Source organism: Jaculus jaculus, chromosome 4 (genome assembly GCF_020740685.1).
Source record: "Jaculus jaculus isolate mJacJac1 chromosome 4, mJacJac1.mat.Y.cur, whole genome shotgun sequence".
Taxonomy (NCBI): domain Eukaryota; kingdom Metazoa; phylum Chordata; class Mammalia; order Rodentia; family Dipodidae; genus Jaculus; species Jaculus jaculus.
The window spans coordinates 28723695-28748086 of NC_059105.1; the positions used below are offsets into that span (position 1 = coordinate 28723695).

General features: G+C 34.6%; 1 protein-coding gene across 7 annotated transcripts in view; it reads left to right on the top strand.

The window, feature by feature from the left end:
• The window catches only part of Erbb4 (erb-b2 receptor tyrosine kinase 4), a 1092347-nt gene that overhangs the window by 815825 nt on the left and 252130 nt on the right, over positions 1-24392 (top strand). For 3 of the 7 annotated variants that reach the window (XM_045146981.1, XM_045146983.1, XM_045146984.1), the window contains exons 15-17: positions 3063-3217; positions 10570-10614; positions 10736-10810. In XM_045146981.1, coding sequence (XP_045002916.1) covers positions 3063-3217; positions 10570-10614; positions 10736-10810 — 275 coding nt within the window. The remainder of the gene's footprint in view (positions 1-3062; positions 3218-10569; positions 10615-10735; positions 10811-24392) is intronic. The other 4 variants (XM_045146986.1, XM_045146987.1, XM_045146982.1 and 1 more) reach the window with 2 other exon arrangements.

Genomic DNA, 24392 nt, shown 5'->3' on the forward strand with positions numbered 1-24392 from the left:
AAACGGAAATCAGTTCATTTCTTGAGATGCAGTTTAGGTATCTCAAGTGAGGAAATTTTGTTCTGTATTATATCAAACAAGTACTTGAAGTGCTTAAAAACAAAGGACAAAAAAGATTGATTCAAATATACACTTGAATATGAGCTGAATATTAGTTCATGATGCTTTTGCAATATATGATTTTTTTGCTTGGATATTATTTTACAGTACAAGAACTCCATTGTATAATAATGCCTATTTCATACTATGCCTAATTTAATCACAGTGAGTTTTATTCTTTGTCCAGCACAAAGCATGTCTCCTCTCATGTACAATAAGCCATGCCACTGAGCATCCTTACATAGTAAATGATTCTGTATAATAGATAGCATTACGTGCCTAAGTACCCATGAGCAGGTGCTAAAACTGGAAGAATATGAAGCATTCTTTTGGGTGAGGAAATAAGAAATTACTATTAGCAAACTCTTCAGGTAGAATAGGGATTAGTTTTCACAGGCTAATTTATTTATTTATTTATTTATTTTACTGCTTTTTGGCTGTGAACTATAAATCAAAATAGTGAAAGAGATATTTGACTGACATTTGCAAGCTCTTTCTGGTGGGTTAGTTGTTGTTCTAATTTGCATCACTATTTTTTATAAGATATCTCTATTTTTTAATGTTTAAAAATGTGTTTCTTGTTTTCTGGTGTCATATATTAGCAAATGATAATTTCTGGCTGAATTTGGGTTAACATTGGTGTAGGTATATAGCTCACTCCTGTGAATAATCCTGGTCTCCGCAGTGTCTTCTTAATAAACAGTTCATCACAGTGTTGTGTTAATGCGTGACTCCAAAATCCAGTGTTGACAAATTTGAACCTGATACAACCTTCTTTGATTGCTACTATATGCTATTTATCTAAGTTGTCTTCACTGTGACCTCTAATGATTATTCAGCCTCTTAGGCTCAGACAGATTTTGAGGAAAATAAGTCATAGAAAGAGGAGTCCCAAACTGGGATATCAATTATGTTTTATTGTTTTAGAAATCTAAACGATAATGATGCTCAAGACAGAAGAGATTAAAATAAATTGAAAGTAGGTAGTGTTAAAACTACTAACTGTATAAAGATGTGGAGTTCTCTGAATTAAAGTAATACTTTAACCAAAAATGTCTTGATTTTCTTTGATTTGAGGGTATACTGCTTATTGCTTGTGTACCTACAGCATGAACTATAACATTCTTAAATGATTAGCATTATTTTTAGAAGGCTAATTTTCAGTCTGGGCATGATTGCACATGCCTATAATCTAGTTCTGTGGAGGCTGAGAGGTGAGGATTATTAATTTGGGGGCCACTTATCTACATACGGTAACTTTGCCCCATAAGCAAACAGAAATATAAAATAGCATAATGTTTAATAAATGTACATATGATAAATGTTTAATATATGATAAATTGATAATATGTTATATAGAAAATATTAATGATAAGTTTATTATGGCTTTCATATACAAATCTCCATATCGCCATTACTTAACATTCTGAAAATAATGAAATTAGTGTACGTTGTAAATAAAAGTATTGTTGCAGTCAGGTTCACAATGCTGGTAGAAATCACCCAACCAAGAGCATGTTTTGGGAAAAAGAGAAATTTAGTTTGGGTTACAGGCTCCAGGGAGAAGTTTCATGATGGCAGGGAAAGTAATATCACCAGCAGAGGGCGAAAAATACCCCCTGGCCAACATCAGGTGGACAACAGCAACAGGAAAGTGTGCCACTATAACACCCATAAGCCCGCCCCCAACAGTGCACTCCTTCCAGGAGGTGTTAATTCCTGAATCTCCATGAGCTGGGAATCTAGCATTCAGAACACCTAAGTTTATGGGAGACACCTGAATCAAACCACCACAAGTATGTAAAGTGAATTTACTTTGTTTGAGTTTGTTATACTCATGTTATATAATGTTTACTCTTGCTTAATTTTCCCCATGATTTTTTAAAATTTTTTTTTTTTTCCAAGGTAGGGCCTTACTCTAGCCCAGGCTGACCTGGAATTCACTACGTAATCTCAGGCTGGCCTCAAACTCACAGCAATCCTCCTACCTTGGCCTCCCGAGTACTGGGATTAAAGACAAGTGTGACCACGCCTAGCACCCCCCATGAATTTTTGTTAAATGTATGTGATAGTTATTATGTATCTTGTGAAATTTTCTTCCAGAATATACATTATGTTTCTCTCTACATTATTCTATTGTTGGCTAAAGTCCATATTACTAAATATCATACAAGTTTTAAGGTTAGCACATGCTGATTTGAGATGAAGGATAACCTAGAATAATTTGCTAAGCCTAAACTGTTGAATGCTTCATAACTCAATCATTTTAAGATTAATTTAATTTTCAAGTAGTCATTATAAAATAAAAGGAGATAGGTCTGGTAGCACACATCTTTGATCCCTGGGGAAACAGAGGTAGACGGATTTGGGTTTGAGGCCAACCTGAGATTACATAGTGAATTTCAGGTCAGTTGGGCTGGAGCGAGACCATACCTAAAAAGAAAGGAAGAAAGAAAGAAAGAAAGAGGGCTTATATCCCACTCTTATGTGAAATTCCATACTTCTTTATCTCTATTATGTATTTTCTTATTAACTATTTCCAGTAACAGATATAACATTTCTACGGAATTTTTTTTTTCTTCCCAAATACTGTTCTTTTATAAAATTATCAGGAAACACTGATGACCCTTTGAAGAAGTCAAGCAATGAACTAAGTTAAATCACAACACAGGCATGAATGGAGAAATACAGGAGTGCACAGACTGCTGACCCATGAAAGGACATCCCACAAACACATTGCTAGTGTAATGGCTCCCACTCAAACAGGACATCAGGGCAGAACTTCAAGGCTCACTTCTACTACCACAGCAATATTCATATCTGTGCTCCTAGAAATGTTCACCCTAAGGGAAGATTTATTTACCACACACTGAAGTCTCAAAAAATCAGTACCTGAATGCATTTCAGGGGGAATGGGTCCCAGTTGGCTTTCTCCATATTTGTTTTTCTTTTTCACATTTCAGGGACCTGACAACTGTACAAAGTGCTCTCACTTTAAAGATGGTCCGAACTGTGTGGAAAAGTGTCCAGATGGTCTACAGGGAGCAAACAGTTTCATTTTCAAGTATGCAGATCAGGATCGGGAATGCCATCCCTGCCATCCAAACTGCACTCAAGGGTAAGCATCCCTATGGCAACGGACTGAACCCTCCTTGGGTACGTGTCAAAATGGACATACCTATATATAAATAGATCCCTAATACTACTCCTACATTGAGAGTACCATTGTAGAGCACCACTTGTATTCCATATGTTGATCTTAAATGAAATTATTTCTAAACACATCAGTTATATGCTGAAATATTTCTGCTTAACATTTCCTCCAAATGTTACGTTGACATCTTCAATAAGCTCTTATGTGTTAAATGCACTATAGAAATTCTTGTAGTTTTTACTATAGACTCAAAATATCAGAAGAGACAATATGATAATCATACTCAATATATGTGTGTTTATTAAAGTTTTAACAAGGTTGTCATAGTCCAATTAAAGTGAAGATAACTCTTTGATAAATGGTCCCTTGGATAACACATTCAACAAAATCTGAACAAAGGTTGTATGATATTGGGGGAAAAAAAAGAACCTAGAGATAGATGTATTAATAAAAAGCTCATGTACTTGGTACAAGTAATTTTGCTGCATTTTGCCCTTAAACCTAGAATTGCTGTGATGATAAGAAAAAAATCATCATGGTACCTGTTATTCCTTTCTGTTTTATATATAATAATTAGACTACCTATGATACTGATAAAAGTTGGATAGCAAAAACAAATCATAGAAGGAAGGAAAACACCGAATTCTAAAAGAAATAATGTTACTTATCTAATAAATTCAAAACTCTATTTCTTAAAAGAAATTGATCTCAATGGGGACTTTTCTTTTTCTTTCCCACAAAAGATACTTGTTAGAATTGAGAGCCATTTCACATAGTCTTTCTTCCCCTTATCCATCAAACCTCTTCCACACACAGGCATGTGTATGTACACACAGGACACACGCTATATACACTCCTGTTGAGTATCATCTTGGGAACATTATGTCTGGCATTAAAGTATCTCCTGCAAGAGACTTCCTGCCAGATTAAGGCCTCCCTGTTAGAGATCATTGAAGTTAAACAAGTATTGTTATTTTCTACCATGAAACATTACTTTGTAGATTCAACTCCACTTTCCTATAGGTCAAGAAATAAGCCAAAATTAGTCTGTGAGCAGCAGCTCCTCAAAGGTAAAGCACTGCTCTGCCTTCCAAATCCCAATTCAGCTTGGAAGAGCCAACTGCCAACTTTACTGCAAGCCCTTCGTTGAAGGTGTGAAACAGTCACCTAGATGCTTGCTTCAAGGAAACTAGAAGTAGTAACCCACCCTCATGTGAGAATTTAGCACATGTGAGGTAAGAGTATTTCACAGGAAAACAACTGCTGCACTGAGAGCAGAAGAGTCAGCAAAGGAAAGAGAGAGCTTTGCCTGCTACAATCATCCACAAGAGGGTTTTATTGTTTTGGAGCTAAAATTAAACCAGTAAATTATTCAATATAATGTCGATGTCAACAGCTGTTGCCATTCAAAATGAGACCTTTTGCTGTTTTTATAAATCTAATTACAGTGAAGCCATTAGGGAAATGAAAGTGAGACCACAGCGCCCTAGTCTGGATGAGAGGCTGGCCTGTCTTCCTCTATATTTTCTTAAATCATGATAATATAATTAAAAAAAAAGGCAGATGAAATAGAGGGAAGTAGGAGTAGGGAACAAGGGAAAAAGATCAAATTACCTTAGCAAGGAATGCTGAATCTCATCCGAGAGGAAAGATGTGGTGTAATGGAGAAGGGCTGTCATGGAGCTCACTTGGGAACTCAAGAAATTAGACACTCTTAGCACCTCGTGACTACAGACTCACGATGAAAGGACTGAGGACGTTGTGCTCCATGGCATATTTCAAAGTATGCGTGCTCTCACTCATGGAGGATTTAGGTCATTTTCATTTAGCTTTTTGCTCCTTGTAATCCCCATGGTATTCAGGTTTTACTTACTTCACAGAAGTGCTGTGATTCCAAGCCACTGAACAGGATGTAGGAATTCTTCAGGAGAGGAAATCCTGGATTTTCTCACCTCATATGGATGGCTTCCCTAAAAGCCACTGTGCTTTGAGATGATGTATGGAAGTGGTAAGGGGCTCTGTTCCCATTACTTCCTTCTTTCCAAATTTTGAATAAGCATGTCTGCAGACATGGAACCTTCCGGGCAGCGGGGATGATTGACGTTTTTTTGTCTGTCATCACATGGGCTGCCTGATGCTGTCAGTATGTACTCTGGGACAGCTCTACTTCGGAAACCAGCTTTTCTTCCACATGCCAATATTATGTCAGATTATTCAACGACCAAGTTAATGGGAATGGTCTTTCTGATTACGTTTTTTTCTTTTTAAAAGTAAAATTCTTACTTTAAATACAGCTTAATGATTTTTCTGAAAATAAAATTATCTCTCTAATACCTTGAAAGCATTTTTACTACTCTAAAAGTAGATTAAATACATTCCCTCAAATATGTTTTTCAGGTGCTTTAAGAGAGGTTATCCATTTAGTTCCCATCAGGACATTCTCACCAGTGTCCCTGGAGAAGAGACGAAAAATGTTTCTTCATGTCCTTACCAACAGATATATTTTACAGGGTTCTTTTTTCATACATTCTTAAGCATTTTTCTATGAGAAACCTGCTTTGCAACAAAAACAGTTAATAGTTAAGTTCAGAAATATAACGCACAGGTATTGAACTGCATGGTTTCACATTTATATTCTTCAATTTATGTATCTTACCAGACAATTCTCTATTGTCTTTGAAAAGATGGGAAAGAATTTAAAATGTAAGAATAATAGTTGTAATTGGATTAAACAATATTTTAGTTTGAAAAGATAATGTATTAATTGAATAAATTATATAATAATCAATGGACACAGGGATTATATTCCCTTCAATGACATTATGACTCCATGCCAATTTCATATCAATTTCATTTTACCTTTATTTTAACACCAAACCTGCACTTTATACATAGATTTTCATTTTGTTTCATAAAATATTATTGTAAAATTCTTATTTAACTGTATTTTTATATTAGAATCATGATTTGACATGCAACCTGGCCTATTTTTATCAAGTCCTTTCTATGTTTTCAAATTTGTATAAGGAAAACTATCCATCAGTGGAGGATGGGAAACAAAAGCTCCTCATGGAATTATTGTCTATAATCTTTATATTGTAAAGTTTAATTTTTTTCTCTACATTTTTTTAATTTGGAGGTGCTTTGTCCAAAATTATCCAAGTATATTTGTATATGGACATTATATATGTATTGTTGCTCATACATCATTAAGTAATGAGATATGCTAAAGAGAGCTCAATGTCCAGAAGTTGGAGAATATTTTGGAAGATGTGGAACATGGTATGAATTTCTGGTCCTTCTGTAAATACTGTTGTTTGGGACATTAATTTTGAATAATGTACTTCCAGATGCTGCTTCAGTCCCATAAGTTTTTTTGCTTTTCAGAAATTTAATAATTATTTTATTCTATGAACTTGACAAATTAATATAAATTTCATAAGCTAACTAGTTTCTTATATACAGCAAGCACAAAGAATTGAAGTACAATGTTTATCTTTAAATGCATGATAGTTTATAGCTTAAAAGGATTACTGTCTTCACTTACACCCTCATTCTTCTTGGACTTATATTTGTTTTTCATCCTCAATTCATATGTATGTTTATAACTCAAAAATCCTAAAAAAATATCCTCAATGATTCTATGAGCCCTTCTCCATGCTCTCTCACTCCCTTATACATTTCTTCTTGCATCTGTAGTCCTATTTTTCAATTTTCTCTCAACCTAAAATCTAGAGACCTTGGTACTTTCAAAATTATTTTAGCATTTTTAATTTTAGTATAGCTCTCTATATTTTATCCTGACAATCAGCTACTTGTTCAATTCATTTTTACTTAATTTCGGGTACACTATAAAATTAATTAATCTTAATCCTATTTCTCCATGCTTCAGTTACAAAAGATTATCTGGTGTCATACCTTACAGGAATCCCTTGAATTTCCCCCTTTGGACCTTTTCTTTGCTTATGTTATGTACCTTCAGCCAGTTTCCCCTTAAATGGCTTTAATTTTCTGCTGCATTTTATTGCAAAAGTGACCACGCCATCCATGCTGAACCTACTACTGACACCAGACTTTTTATCTCCACCTACTGATGAGCATTTCTACCTGGATCATTTCTAGAGGCAAAACCTGAGAAAGCCAGCCTCTCCTCCTAAAACATGTGAGGAAGCATGTTACTCCTTTTGGATTCTTTTATGGATTGTACTCCTTTCCACAAATATTAAAACAAAACTCATGCTTATGCCCTTTGTAATTTTTTTCATTTAACATCATTAACTCAGTTATCAATATCTTCCCATGTCATACATTAAAGTAATTCTCGAGTCTCTGCCTTTACTACAGTTACCATTTCAATAGTTTACATCAGTGTCTCTTACAGGGACTCAATTATTCTCCATGTCCAAACAGCCTGCCTGGCTCCAAGGTAACTAGGATTCACATGGAAAACATATATTTTAAAAAATCTAGTCCTGCCATGGCTCCATCATGCCAATTTTTTAAAGGTGTTTTTAAAATTTAAGTTTATTATTTTTAAAATTTTAATATTCATATCTTTTACATTGAACATATTTCCCATAAGCCTTTACTGTCCCTCTTCTCATCCCTCCCTTACTCCATTTAGTCCACTACTTTCCCCATTGACAGCTTCACTTTTATTTTCATGTCATTTACTCATGATTGGTTTTATTTGTATAAAATCTATGAACCACAAATGAGAGAAAATATCTGTCTTTCTGAGAGTGCTGTAATTTGAATGTAATATGAAAAATCTCCAATTAAATCCACTTTTCTAAAGATGATACAGCTTCATTTCTACATGGCTGAAAAAACTTTTACATTGTGTATTGATGTTCTATTTTCCTCATTTATACATCCAGTCTGTAGAGTATCATGGCTTATTTAAAAGTATGCCATGACTTTTTTCATTAAGTTGTCTGGTAAGAAAACATCTGGGTCATACACAGCCTTCTACCCTTTCTTACTCTCCCTGTTGCTTAACATCTCCCTCTCCATCTGTTAAGCATTGTCAGCAGTGTGTTTGTATGCCCTGTGTATTTCTTTAGATCCATACTTTTGTTTTGCTCTTATGTACCCCATAATAATGATTGCCACACCAACAACAGCTCTGAGAATCCCAAAGTACAGTTGCCTTGCTCCCCAGAATGACCTTGGGAAGCTGGACCTCCTGGTGTTCCCCTCCATGTTTTACTTACCACATTATATAATATACAACAGTTCATGCATTTGTACCTTCTAAGTTTTGAATTCAATGATAATAAATATAAAAGACACATAATTCATTGTAGCTCTCCTTGTAGCTCCTAGAAGAGTACTATCATTTTAGTAGGCAAGCCACAGAGACTTATTGAATAAGAGAAGATCTTTCATTATTCTCACTTTCCCCTCAAGTTGAATTTCACTGTTGCATTTTTTTTTTTAATCTTCAAAGTGTTATTATAAGGATTGCAAACTAACAATAGCTTTTCAGGGCCTTACTTGGAAGTGAGAAGACTACTGTTAATTTCATGAAATGGTAATACTATATGTAAATGTCTTCTTGAAAGAAATTTAACAGAGACTTTAAAAAATCAGTTCTTTAGAATAGAAGAAAGTTTTCAGTAATTTTTCATTTTTCAAAATTATACTAATTAAAGATACTATATGACATTAATTCAATTATGTGAACTCTAGTAATTCAGTATTTGCTTATTTTTAAGGACTTTTTTCATGTTTCTATATTTTAAAATTTGTCTTTGCTATTCAAAACAGACACCCTAAATGAAAATACAAGAAAACCAAGTTTCTAGCTAGTACAGATGTTAAAGCAGATACTGATGTAGATAGTGATATAATTGTATTATTTTCTTAAAATTTGGAGACTTTCACGAATGTAGTATGTCATCTGATTTTGTGGGCTAGCATCTGAAACTATTTTTTTTCAGTTTTGGAAGCTAAGTGCTAAGAGATGCACAATCTGTATTGCCACTACGTTAGGATGTTCTATGAATCACAGCCATAAGGAGCTCTTCAATGGAAGAATGGAAAATATGAGTAATTTAAATTCACTGAAAGAGAGAAGAAACACTTCTTCTAAATTTTTTCTCTTGTTTTTTTGATGTGGAGTATCACTCTCTAGCCCAGGCTGACCTGGAATTCACTATGTGGTATCGGGGGCCTTGATTTCATGGTGATCCACCTACCTCTGCCTTCAGCATTCTGGAATTAAAGTGTGTGGCACAACACACGACTCTTTTTAAATTTTTTTATGGTTATTTATTTGCAAGCAGAGAGAGATAGAAGAGAGAGACAGAGAGAAAATGGATGCTCCAGGGCCTCCAAACACGGCAAACAGACTCCAGATGCATGTGCCACTTTGTGCATCTGGCTCCATGTGGGCACTGGGGAATTGAACTCAGGTCGTTAAGTTCTGCAGGAAAATGCCTTAACTTCTGAGTCATCCTCTCAGCCCAAGAAAAACTATTTCTATAATAGCTCAAGATGAAATTCTAGTGACTGTGTATTAGAACTTTGTGTATGTATATAAATTGTTTCAAATGTTCACCTCAGTAGTTTCTTTAGTCACGTGTTAAGATTTATTCACTTACCAAGAGAGTACTTATTTGTTTTTGTTTTAATTCAATATTATGATGATTAAATATATTTGGGTATATGCAATGCACAAAGGCCTTCAAGATACACTGCAGTGTGGCCAAGTCAGTTAATATTATTTTCAAATAAATTCACGCTTAATGATAAATATTTTAAATCCCTTTACAACCAAGGATAACATGATCTGATTATGCAAAGTATTAATGGCAATAATGTGTTAGGCTATGTTAATTTATTTTCTGCCAAAATCCATTATATAATAAGAACAAAACATAAGACTATTATGTTGCATTGAACTAGTTGTTGCCTCTATATTTTGTTTTTCTTAAATTTACACTGTTTTATGAGAAGTTATATACACGAAAGCATTCATAGTCATTGAAATCTACAGATGTACAATCATGAATGATGCATTTGAGAAGGATGTCTCCGACATGGGTGTTTGGAAGTTATTCACAGAACCATTGCAAAATTACTTTTGAGTGTACATGTCTCTTGGCTTTTTACTTCAGTGGTAGTCGCAATACATTTCTGTGTTTTCATCAAGAAATAATCTTTCAGCTCTTAAAATTATGGTGTTCTAAAAACTTGTTTAATAAGTTAATAATTTTGTCCATACAATATTTATCTTACAGATTTTTTTTCTTAAAAATTACTAATTTTTCTTACCTTTTTTTTTTTGTTTTAATTTGCATCTTCTCCAGGTGCATAGGCTCGAGTATTGAAGACTGCATTGGCCTGATGGATAGGTACTTGGTGTGCTTGCTTCCCATGTTCTTCCTCCAAGGCTCCATGTGTGAGCACTGGTGCATGTGTGTGCATGCCACTGTGGATGGAGAATGATGATTTTTGTTCTGTAATTGCCTGCAGGTGTAACGGTCCCACTAGTCATGACTGCATTTACTACCCATGGACGGGCCATTCCACTTTACCACAACATGCTAGGTAACATCTACCATGTTTCCATTTTATCACTCAAACCCTTTCCCCCATTACCATGAACCAAAAAAAATAAAAATAAATTAAAAATAGACTAACCAGTTGGATTGATGCTAGAATGCATTAAATTAAAGAGTTACAATCTAGACATGGAGATACTTTGCTTTGAAATAATCCTGTCTTATCTTTTGACTTCATCATTCATTGTGATATCAGAGTTTTAATTAACAATGTCAGTGATCTTTTTATTTCATACATCTTAAGCACTTTAGTTATTAATATAGAACTTCAATAGAATAGTGTTATTTCAGTTATATACATGATTTTACAAATCAATGTGAGTAAAGGAGAAATTTATTAAAAATAACTTTCTATGCTTACAAGATTATTATGTAATTTTATATTTGTCAGCCTGGTATGTTTTCTCAGGTATCAGATTTGCCATAGCATAAAGCAATATACAATATAGCAAAAAGGTAGAACTAGAAATTAAAAATAAATATATATTATTCATGTTCGCCCAAAAATCTATACACAAGTGTTTTAGTCACCAAAACTGTAAATTCCTTGGAATTTCCTCATTTTCAGTATGTTCTGGCACCGTGCTACTGCTGAGCATAGGCAGAAAGGAGCAGCTCCAGGCACTGTAGGTGACTCTCACATGCATTGAGCAGAGTGAGGAAGCCAGACTGTAAAGAACGTGTGCTGCTCAATTCCCTTTACATGGAATTCTGGGAAAGGGAATTGTAGGGACAGAAAATCAGTCATAATTACCTATGGCTGAATGTTTAGGTATTAATTTCACCTCAGCATGTTAGCAAAGTGTTTATAAGAACATTACACATCTTTATTATGGTAGTGGTTACACACAGGAAAGTACTTATCACCAACCAGAGAACTGTGCATTTTACTCTCCATAAATTACATAGGGTAGCATTTCTCAGTAGGTAAGCTATACTTCAAGGAGCATTACTTCAAAACAATTCATAAAATATTTTCTAAATAGGAATATACTAACATTTTGCAAATTTATATGAAAATGTTGTTAAGTTTATGAGCCTAATCCATTGCATCTTTTTTGGAAGTGTCAACAAGGTTAAAGTGTAAGTAGCACATGAGAAGTTTAGATGAGCTAGTATCATTTTAAACGTCTGTATTGGTTTATAATGCAAAAGTATACAAAACATTAATATTCACTTTGGTGAATTTCACAAAATGATATAACCATAAGCAAGATCAAAAACAAAATAATAATAGAATCCTAGAATCCTTCTTGGATTTTGTTCTTAGATGATTGTTATCAAACCTAATGCCATGTCTGTTTGCCAATATTTTTTTTTACCTTATATAAATTAAGCCATATATAATATTAATATATTAATCTGGCCTCTTTTATTAAATATGTTCTTGAGATTCATCCATATCACTGAATATAGTCATAGATTTTTCATTCATATGTTATTGCAATATTTTATACACTAGGTAGAAGTAAACAATATGTCATCTTAATAAGCTGATCATTAAGGAAGCAAAGTAAAAGGAAATATGTGTTACAATGAATTGATTTTTACAACAGTGGCACTTTGGTATTGAGTACAACAAGTTAGTGAGTATAGTTCTAGAAAATTCTTAAAATTATGGAATTTTGAAAAAATTAAACAGGAGAGGGAAATAGTTAGAATTCTTTAAGTCCCTTTTCATCATCCAGTACCCTCTGAGATTCTTTTTTTTAATTTATTTATTTGAGAGCAACAGACACAGAGAGAAAGACAGATAGAGGGAGAGAGAGAGAATGGGCACACCAGGGCTTCCAGCCTCTGAAAATGAACTCCAGATGCGTGGTCCCCCTTGTGCATCTGGCTAACGTGGGACCTAGTGAACCAAGCCTCGAACCAGGGTCCTTAGGCTTCACAGGCAAGAGCTTAACCGCTAAGCCATCTCTCCAGCCCTGAGATTCTTGCTCTATTCATGAAATAACAAATACTCTTTGAAACATTGATTAAGCCATGCAACTCCTCCTATGGAAAGTGTTTGTACATTTACTAAAATAATATTATAATTATTCTATGAGGATAATGAGAGAGAATTCAGTATGATGGTACAGTACACTGTCCTTCAAATCAGATTTTTAGATTCAAAGCAAAAGTATGTTTTGGTATATAAATACAAGTTCCTTAAATGACCTCCATATTAATATGTGTAAAAGGCAATATTGTTCCTAAATTTGTCAAGAAATTTAATCATGTAGTTAGAATAGTGTCTGAATCATAGTGATCATTCAGTACATGTCTCTCTCTCTCTCTCTCTCTCTCTCTATATATATATATATATATATATATATATATATATATATATATATATATTTATTTATTTATTTATTTATTTATATGTAGGCATGTGTGTGTTATATGTAAATTATATATGTTCAAAGCTTAGGAATGGGAGGACATGCTCCTATAAGGCAAGAATTGAAGTTCCTTAAGTTCACCCAGAGAGCCCTGAAATGTACTGGGGCTTACTTCTGGGGTTCTTGAAGGAAAAGGGACATCTCTCTCTGCCTTTAGCATCAAAATAAGGGGTCACTAGTTCTAATGGCAATAGGTCATAGGCTGATTATGTCCAGTGACAAACCACTTGTGATTGTTAATACTTGTCACTGATAATATTTAGTTATTTTTTCCTGTTGCTATGTCAAAATTCTTGACAAAGCCGAAATAAGGAAGAAGGGTTTGTTTCAGTGTTCGGCTAGTTCAGAGGGAGATAGACCAGCATGATGTAGAAAGCGTGGCAGTCGGAGCCAGAAGCAGCAGGTCACGTTCAGCCCACAGCAATAAAACAGATGAATGCTAGCCTCTTCTTCCTCTTTGCCTGCGTTTCAGGAAGAGCACCCCAGCCCACACAAGGGTGCCACCCACCCACATTCAGGGTGGGTCTTTCCTGCTCAAGGAGCCCAATCTAGAAAATCCTTCACAGGAATGACTAGAGATTTGTTTCCATGGTGATTCTCAATTGTTATCAGATTGCATCTGAGATTAACCATCACAGTATAGGCCTCGAAGGCATACTTTGTTTTATTATCAATTTAATGTTTTCAAAATCTAAAGACTGTATTACAGTTTTTACTTCTGGAGGCTGTCTGAGTTTAAAGGCCAACATCTACAACTTCTGGATAATTTACCTAATTGTAATTTGCTTTGCCATTAGTAAATACACATGTTCAGAAACGGTACATGAGCTGTGACGTACATACAGACCAGCATTCCCAAGACACCCTCCAGTAAGTAGCCCATTATGCAGATAAGAGCAGGGTTTCTTCAATGTGAAGTCAGAGTTTCAAAGGTTGGCTCCCTCGTAGTTTTCATCTGTAAAATTGGGGTGACAATGGTAAGGGTTTTTTTATTTTTTGGTATTGTGAGGTAGGGTCTCACTCTAGTCCAGGCTGACCTGGAATTCACTCACTGTTTAGTCCAGAGTGGCCTCGAACTCACAGCAGTCCTCCTAACTCTGCCTCCCAAATGCTGGGATTAAAGGCATGTGCCACCATGCCCGGCTCAATGATAATTTTTTAAAATGTCAATTGAATTGCCATACGTTATAAAGTTGATGTGAGGATTAACTGAGATCAGCAAAGGAGCCTACCCTGAATGTATATTCATGTATACTGTTTCTAACCCTAATCTTCTCAATGAGAATCAATGAAATTGGTTCTCTTTTGTATTTAACATACAAACAGGCCATTAATCCAATGAGGGGGAGGATCACAGAATCAACAGCCAAATTTATCTGATTTTAAGCCTTTTAGTTTTATAACCACTTGCTAAGTACAAAGATTTAAGACTAGGTCATTGTTTCTTTTAGAAAACTCGAGATGTTGTCAATTAATACCTGTTATCATCTTAAATATAAACAATGTGACTGTATTTTCAGTTGTATTCACTTGTCAAAACTAATTTGACCTGCCAGAAATTGTTTATACAATTTCTTGGAATTTCCCAGAAGGATTTAGATTGGACTCTTTTGAAAAATATGACCAGGGAATTTTTTTGACTCAAAGTGGATTGATAAGTGAGAGTAACAACCACTTTCTGGTTCAGGCCCTCAGTATCGCATTAGATACTTACCAAACTTCCTGTGCTTAGATAAGTATGCATTACAAAAGGGGACTGATGGGTAAAATTTTAAGTCATTTTCCAATTTTAAATATTATAGCAGTTTTTGTAACCTTCTGTCTTCACTGATTGAAGTGAATTTTATATAATAGGAAAACAAAAGCCCAATGGATAATAATTCATTTAAGTTTCATAATCCAGCTTTTAAGTGAAGAGCTTAACCAATGCTTCAATTTCTTTAGTCATAGAAAATCCCATTGGGCATGTCACTGTAGCTGTTTGGAATTATTTAGTTTGTACTCCCTTCTTCCCCATTGCATTGTATTCTCTTTCCTAAACCAGCAGGGAAAAAAAAATAAAGACTGAAAATTTAAATGAAAACAGGTGAAATGTATCCAATCCTGATCGACTTTCATTTTCTGAGCAGTGTTATTTTTTCCCAAGCCTGTAATTTGTGAATTGGTTTTCCACACTCCATTTGCTTTACAGGCCACTGTTGGGATTTTTTCCAGGAGGATTGGGCAGAATAAGAAAGAAAAGATTGTTTATTTGCTTTTTCTCTTACTATCCTACAATATCTGACTTGTAAGGAAAATAATGCCTGGTATATTAGAATCTCTCTCATTTCTTATTTATTTCTTATTTCTGAATTACACACTTTAGAAATAGTATTTCTTTTGACCAACATTTCCACAACACCTTTTCTTTCCTTGATTTTGATGAATTTTCCTCAATAATCCAATAAAGAAATATGTTCACCAAGAGTATATTTTTTAATTTTTATGACATTTAGTTTAGATTGCAAATATATTCTTTCATATAGATTCTACCACAAAGTATGTTCCATGCTGGATTATTTTTCAAATGTGTTAATTTTTTAAGATAGTCTCACTCCATGAGGACAGGTGTCTATGAATCTCAGTAAACATTGTCATCATTGGTGAGTCACTTGTGCATGTTAACCAGCAATACAAAATGTTAACTGACTATGAAATCATTTAAAATATGACAGAGAAAATGCTAACATGACTAGTTATCTGTCCATACATTTTATTTGGTTGTTCACTCAAATTCAGTTAATTTGTATGCCTCACACTATGAAGTAACTGAACTTTGTTTAGCTCTCTGACTTCTATGGGCAGCCATCTAAAACATTTCTTATTGTTACATTTGAATGCCCATGCCACATGTTTACTAGATGGTATCATGGCTTTTACTCGAGAACACATAGCAGTTTATCCTCTATCAGGGTGACCTATGTGTCATATATAAAAGAGGTGAGGGCTGGAGGGATTGCTTAGTGGTTAAGGTGTATGCCTGCAAAGACAGAGAACCCAGGTTCAATTCCCCAGTACCTACCTTAAGCCAGATGCACAAGGGGGGTCGCACACATCTGGAGTTTGTTTGCAGTGGCTGGAAGCCCTGGCATGCCCATTCTCACTCTCTCTCTCTCTCTCTCTCTCTCTCTATCTCTCTCTGACTCTAATAAATAAATAAAAATAAATATTAAAAAGGGGTGATACAATATTCTTGGCACTCCTTTAACAAATGGCACACTCTTTGATTGCTTTGCCCTAAATGATTTAGTTCATAACTTAGTTCAAAATCAAATGGCCCAAATCACCCACGGACAGTTACCTTAGATGACTAGCAGTTAGAGTATGATCCATAAGCCCTATAAATAAATGCAAACAGCCTTTTAATTGTAACTCTATCCTGCATATTAGATTTACATTTGAAATGAAACAATTCTCAAGATGCAGGCGATCCCATTAATCTCTCTATTTTCAGGATTTTCAGTCCACATATCCTGGCACCTTTGAGTTATCAAGTTATAAAAGAGTTAATTATACATGATGGATGAAATAGCTCCACTTCACCAGTGCTAGTCAGGATTCTTAAAGTAAAAGTGGCAACTGAAGACTCTGGTATTTTGGATGCTTAACTGGGTTTTATATTGATAAAACACACTCATACTTACTACCAAAACTTTTATCAAACCTAAGAAGTACTTACGTTATATTCAAGATTGCTGAATATAAGAATGGTACAATATAGTAAATATTTATGACTGAAAGTCATGACAATAACACTGTAATAGATATCATTATTAAGTGAGCCAAATGTTGATTCTATTAGTTAAGGCTCATAGCAAAAGTCAGCTTTATCTCTTTGGGATCCTATCTTCATCTGTAAAGTCTATATTAGCTTCGATTACATTAAGGGAAAATTAGTTCATGTTTGTGAATATCTAGATTAGTTTTGATTATATTAGTGGGTGAGGGTTTATGCTTGTAAAACTTGCCATCTTCAACCCAGAGCACAATCTTCTACTTTTTTTTTAATCTAATCTACTTATCATAGTAATTTATACATCATTTCCAATGAAACCTTTTTAAAATCTTTCCCTTGGCTTAATGGTTAAGGCATTTGCCTGAAAAGCCAAAGGACCCAGGTTCAATTCCCTAGTACCCACATTAGCCAGCTGCACAAGGGGGCACATGTGTCTGGAGTTCGTTTGAAGTAGCTGGAGGTCCTGGTGCACCCATTCATTCACTCTCTCTCTCCCTCTCTCCCTCTTTCTGTCAAATAAATAAATAAAATATTTAAAAAAATTTAAATCACTTAAATGTTTAAAAAACAACCATTTAAAATCTTCCCTTGCCATCCAAGAAGTTTTCATGTCCTATACAACTTCTACAACTAAGAATACACTTTGTCTAAAAAAATAAACTGATAATGCTAACAACACATGATTTTTTTTCTGATCTTGCCCCATTCCCCATAGTCTGAAACAATGATATTCTTTGAAGCTAAAGCCAGGTTTCCCTCTCTATACATACACACAACCGAGGTTAGGGGAAAGTGTACATGTGGCAATCAGTGGTCAATTGTCCTTCAAAATAAAATTCTTGTCAAAGTTCTTCCTGGACAACACCAAATTTCTAGTCTTTCTAGTAAGTTATCAGCCTGGTGATTCTTCTTCACCATTGCTCTGGTCTTGCAGAGTCCAGTCTGGCAACCCATAGCCATGTGGGTTCCTGAACACTTTCAGTGTCTTTAAATCTGTATCTGAAGTCACCACATCCATACTTACATTCTGTAAAGACTTATGAATAACGTGTGTTGTAACAATTTAATTAATAATCATTAATAGTTTACTTGGTTACATGCTGAATCAGTAGATATATTGAGCAAATTAATTTTGCCTGTGATCTTTTAAAATATGCCAACTAAAATATTTCATTTTAGACATCATAAAGCAACTTAGATAATAAACCCCAAATAACTATAGTGGATGGATGCTTTTACACTGAGGATATTTATTTCATCAGCAGCAGTAGGTTACAGGCAGGCTGAATCAGATAGTTCCAAGAGAAAACATTTGCCAAAAACATTGCATACACCTACATACTTGTCTGTTAACCATTTTCTCAATCTTACAAGATGAGATTAACAAAAACAAAACAAAACAAAACATAATGCTTTGGGTCTGCACTTAGAATTTCCAGTATTGGCTACTTTTACAATGGGAAACTAACTAGTCTTGGAATTATACCTTATACATCTTAAAACTGGATTTTTAGCCAACATGTTAACATAGGCAGAAAAATTTGGTGTGTGCACGTCAAAATTTCTGTCTTTTTGCTTGCTTTACATTAAGAAAGAAGAAAAAATATTCCCCATGTAATTTAGATTTCCATTATATTAGACCCTATACAAGTATCTTTTTTCATATTTCCACTTTAACTAAAGGAATATAAAAATAGGACCCTCTTCTGTGATGTGGTTACATAAAATGATGTGTAGATATTAGCACAAATTGCTCTCTTCATGTTTTTTTTTTCTTATTACCTCAGCACATACCCGAAGTAATCATTTTTTCATAAAGATACAATTATTTTTGCATACTATGTATGTAAGCAAGAGCTAATTAACAGGGAGCACTTTGATTTACTAGTAAAATTCCCTGACAGTGATTTTATTCTCAGCTACAACCCACTCTCAAATCCAATGTGGTTTAATTTCGCTATAGTTTCATGGCAAAGAATGAATAATAAGAAAAGGGAAATACATCCCTAAGACACTATGGCTTATAGCCATTTTAATTTGTATAGCATTCTGTTTTTTCTCTATTCAGAACAAAGCAAATGTAGTATTCCATATGCTAGAGTCATTTATGGAATAATTATAGTTACTTTTAGCAAAGTAAAAATACAACAAAACCCTGTAGGATAAAACTTTATTTGTTTGGGAAATAAATCTTCTTTTAATGGACAAAGTATTTTTTTTTATCAAAGTTATATCTTTATTAAACTTCTGGGCCCCAGAAACAAGCATAAAGATCCCAAGTTAAAATCTGAGAGTAAGTATCTAAATTTTTATGGACACCAAGAAAAAGACTAATGAGAAAAACAAAGAAACAAACAAACAAAAGAGCTTTTTGTTTGTTAGTTAGTTAGTTTTATACCTAGATGAGTACTACTTTTTTAATCATCTCCTCTTAATTACCTAAGACCTTGTTTTTGGCACTTAAGAAAATCATAGTATAATTCTCAGATAGGCCTACACTATTTCACAATATTCACAATGCATATATAGAAGTAGTTATCACTATTACCATTTTGCTAATGAGGAAACAAGATAAGAAAAATAATCACACATGAGCTGGAGAGATGGCTTAGTGGTTAAGCGCTTGCCTGTGAAGCCTAAGGACCCTGGTTCAAGGCTCAATTCCCCAGGACCCACGATAGCCAGATGCACAAGGAGGAGCACGTGTCTGGAGTTCGTTTTCAGTGGCTGGACGCCTTGGTGTGCCCATTCTCTCTCTCTCTCTCTTTCTCTCTCTCTCTCTCTCTCTCTCTCTCTCTGTCATTCTCAATTAAATAAATAAATAAAAATGAACAAAAAATTAAAAATGAATCACACAGCTACTAAATGGTAGAAGAAGGATTTGAGTTTGGCATAGCAGATTCCAAACACTACATTTCTTCCTCTTTACTATGCCTGTTCCCATAATAAGAAACATTTTATGAGGATGATTATTGACTATTTTACAAGCTACTTAATTCCATTCATTTTGTTTCCAAAAAAAAAAAAAAAAAAAAAAACACGATTAGGGCTAGAGAATGGTTTAGCAATTAAGGCATTTGTATGCAAAGCCAAAGGACTCAGGTTCAATTCTCCAGGACCCACATAAACCAGATGCATAAGAAGCATTTGGCGTTCATTTGCAGTGTCTGGAGCCCTGGCATGCCCATTCTCTCTCTCTCTCTCTTTCTCTCTCTCTTTCTCTCTCTCTCCCTCCCTTTCTCTGACAAATAAAAATAAAATTAAAAGTTAAAAAAAACATAATTAAAGCTATCTCTAATGTATAGGAATTTATAATGTTAACCTCACACATCCTAGAAAAATAATCTTCACAATCTAACCAGATGAATTTAAATATATACATATATTTAATTTAATTATCTGAAAGAGAGAAAGATGTGTCAGGGGGAGAATGTGAGTATGCCAGGGTCTCTAGCCACTGAAAATGAACTTCAGGCATATGTGCCATCTTGTATATCTGGCTTTATGTGGGTACTGGGGATTTGAAACTGTGTGTCCTCTGGATTTGCCAGTGAGCACCTTAACTACTAACCAATCTCTCTAGCCCCCATATACTTTTATGATTGCAGTGCAATGTAAATTTTTGCATTGTAAACACATAGTAGGTATTCTAACAAATATGTATATTAGCATTGCCACAGATTTAAAATCTTGTCTAAGGTAGGAGTTACTTGTGAATTCTGTAAAGATTTATAAAAGAAGTTGTGTTTCTGTATAGGGACCACCTATAGTACATGGACCACAAATATCATATATAACTATAATTCCATTAATGTTGCCATCCTTAAAGTCACTAATCAAAAGTATAAGACTCCAGGTTAGGGAGATGGCTTTGTGGTTAAGACATTTCCCTACAAAACCAAAGAGGACACATGTTCACTTCCCCAGGACCAACATAAGCCAGATGCACACAAAGTGGGACATACTTCTGGAGTTTGTTTGCAGTAGCTAAAAGCCCTGGCACACCAATTCTTATTTTCTCTCTCTCCCTCACAGATAAGTAAATAAATGAATACATTTTTTAACAAAAGAGTATAAGACTCCAACTTTCAAAGACATGTAAAGAAAAGAAGAAAACAAAAAGAGAGTGCTAACTTTGGCAGACACGTCTTGTTCCTTACTGTTACAAAGAAAAGGATTTGTGGGCTGGGCCACGTTGTTTGGAAATAGTAATATTTTGATTAGCTGACTCTTAGAGTATGTATCATTTCACTTTGATTGGTTGTTGTAGTAAACCAGGGCTTTTTCAAGCTATATTGAACTGAAACATAAAAGTTCAACATTATAATAGTATACAAAGTCATGGTTCACCGATGGGGAAATTATCCCCAAGACTGACAAAAGTCAAGCATATCACATTTGTTACTAGTTTTAAAAGAAGAAAACAGGGCTAGGGAAATGGCTCTGTAGTTTAAGTTCTTTCCTGCTAAGCCATATGACCTGGGTTTGATTGCCCAGAACCCATATGATGCCAGGTGAACAAAAGGGCACATGTATCAAGTTCGTTTGCGGTGACTGGAGGCCCTGGGGTGCCAGTTTTCTCTCTCTCTCTCTCTCTCTCTCTCTACTAAATAAATAAATAAATAATTTTTTTTAAATAGCTTGAAGAACACTCATAAGGAAGTGGGACAAATTAGATTTTATTTTTACTTCTCTTGTGAGATTTGATATGCTTCTGTGGTATATGAGTGAAAATTTTACATATACAAATTAGATATCATTCTATGAAGCTGATCACAGTGGTCTGAATCATGATTAATGTTTATATGCTTAACTTTAGATAAGATTTCACATGCAGAAAGTGACTTCTTCATCATGAAAAGGCAAAAGAAGTATGCAGTACTGTGAAGGACTTGATCTGGGTGGGACAGAGAGGAGGAAAGCAGTTAAGGACTGTGAAGTTCATGGAGGGAGAGTGAGCCCATGTTTAATACCGACTGCAACACAGATAACAAACATCTTATTTGACATGTTGAAGTTGTATGAAATTAGTGAAAACAGAAGCAGGTTCTTTAGAGAGTGAAGATAAAATTAAAACCTATTCAGAGAAGAGCAAGATACAGATATTAGATAGTTGATGTTGAGAAAGCTACTCTGTGCTTGCTTAAAATGGAATTGGACATGAAATGGGGGCTGGAGAGAATTCTTTTGCTTGTTTTTAGGTAGGGTCTCACTCTAGCCCAGGCTGACCAGGAATTCATTCTGTAGTCTCAGGGTGGCCTCGATCTCATGGGTATCCTCCTACCTCTGTCTCCCAAGTGCTGGGATTAGAGGAGTTTGCCACCACACACTGCTGGAGATTTTTGGTCTTTTTTTGTTGTTGTTTTTATTGTTTTGTTTTGTTTTTCTTAAAATGGTAGACCATGATAACATATTTGAAAGCTGATGAGAATGATTAGAGACAAAGAAAAATATTAATTTCAAGGGTTGTTAAACTTGTTCAACCAAAAATTTTCATTTGTCAGAAAAGGATTTGGGATAATGCATTTATTATAAACAGAATAAGTGAACAATAAAGAGGAAAACGTGAAGGTATATAACTGACATGTTATGGTGAAAATGAGTAAGGTCATAATCATTTCTAAATGAGGCCATCATAGAAAAACGTTGATTAGTGCTGGAAATTCAAACAGAAGATTTGAGGTAGACCATTAAACAACAGAGAAAACATGGTTCTAGAAGCATAGAGGTGGTCTTATGCGGTGCCTTAACTATGGCGTTTTATTCATGTATTTATTATCGTTTATCATTTATTTATGCTATATATCATTTACTTATGCTATTATTGTTTAGGTACCAGTGTGAGTATTATCAAATTTGGGTGTACCTACAATTGCAGTTTTGTCAGATCAATATTTAAGCAAGGGAACAAGAATTAAAGATATATGATGTATATGCAGTACAGATGTGATGTGAGTGACTGCCAAAGGTCATGAAGTATAACTGAAGTTAATGCAGAGGTGGCTCCTATTTTTTAGATTTCTGACTTGCACAATTGATTAGAAGAGGAAAACCAAGATGTGGCACTGCTGAGGGGTGCTGAGTTAGTCCTTAGCATAATTTGTCTATGTTGAATTTGCGGTGAATTTGACAACTTAAAGGGATGCTAAGTGGATATGAAATATGAACTAAAAGAAAAAGACATGTATTCCTATCTTGTGGGGGGGTTAATATAAAAAAAGAGGCATGTAGAGAAACAGCTTCAGGGAGAACAAACAGTATTAAAAGAAAGTGATTTAAAAGATGTGTGGAATTCGAGTGGGATTTGGAAGATCTGGTAGAATAGAAAAGTGTCACAATATAGAATAGAGAGGAAATTGTGGATCCTAGCAGTGTCTGGATAGGACAAGAAAGGGGGCAAATCAAATGTGAAGCACTGGCCTCAGAAATGAAAATATGTCCTTTTCAATGCATCACAAGAAGGAAACAAGTAGAGAGAATGGAATAAATAGATGTGCAGCATCTATAGGTAAAAGCTGATGGATTCACCCACCCCATGTTCTATAATCGATGTAATATAACATTGAAAATACCTCACCAAAGGGGAGTAGGAGTGTGTGCGTGTGTGTGTGTGTGTGTGTGTGTGTGTGTGTGTCCACGTGCACATGTAAAATGGGGCTATAAAATTAAATTTATAGATAAGTTATGCTAATTTTCATAATTTATGCACTTGGATATTAATTTACAAATTATTAGTTATTTAGAATATGCTTATTTATATAACACTAAATTGAAGTTTATCTACTTTATTTTCTAATGGAAAATAAAAGTTTAGGCTGGAGTGATGGCTTAGCATAGCAGCTAAGGCACTTGACTACAAAGCTTAAGAACTCATGTTCAAATCTCTAGTTGCCACATAAACCAGATGCACTGATGCAAACATGCAATGTGGCACATGTGTACCAGGGGACACATGCATCTGTAGTTGTTTGCAGCTGCCGAAATCCCTGATACACCCATTCTCTTCCTCACTGTCTCTTTCTCTCTCTCTTTGTCTCTCATTCTCTCTCAAAAAAAAAAAAGAAAGAAAGAAAGAAAATAACAGCTTGTCATTTGCTATCACTGGCTCTGAACTCAGTAAATTAGAAGACTGTTAAATATATAATCAAGATCTTGCAGCAACCTGTATGTGTTCTGAGAAATTATCAGATTTCAGAATCTGTTATGTTAATTGCAAAATGCTGATATGTAACAATTACTCCAAATTAGACTATTACCCTGAACGTCAGCTATTAGACGATTGTGGAAGTAGGGTATTAGGAAATCAGTAAATTGAAAAATATGTTTTTCTTATATCAGTGTTTAAAAGTGCTAATATAGGACTGGAGAGATGGGATAGCAGTTAAGGTGCTTGCCTGAAAAGCCGA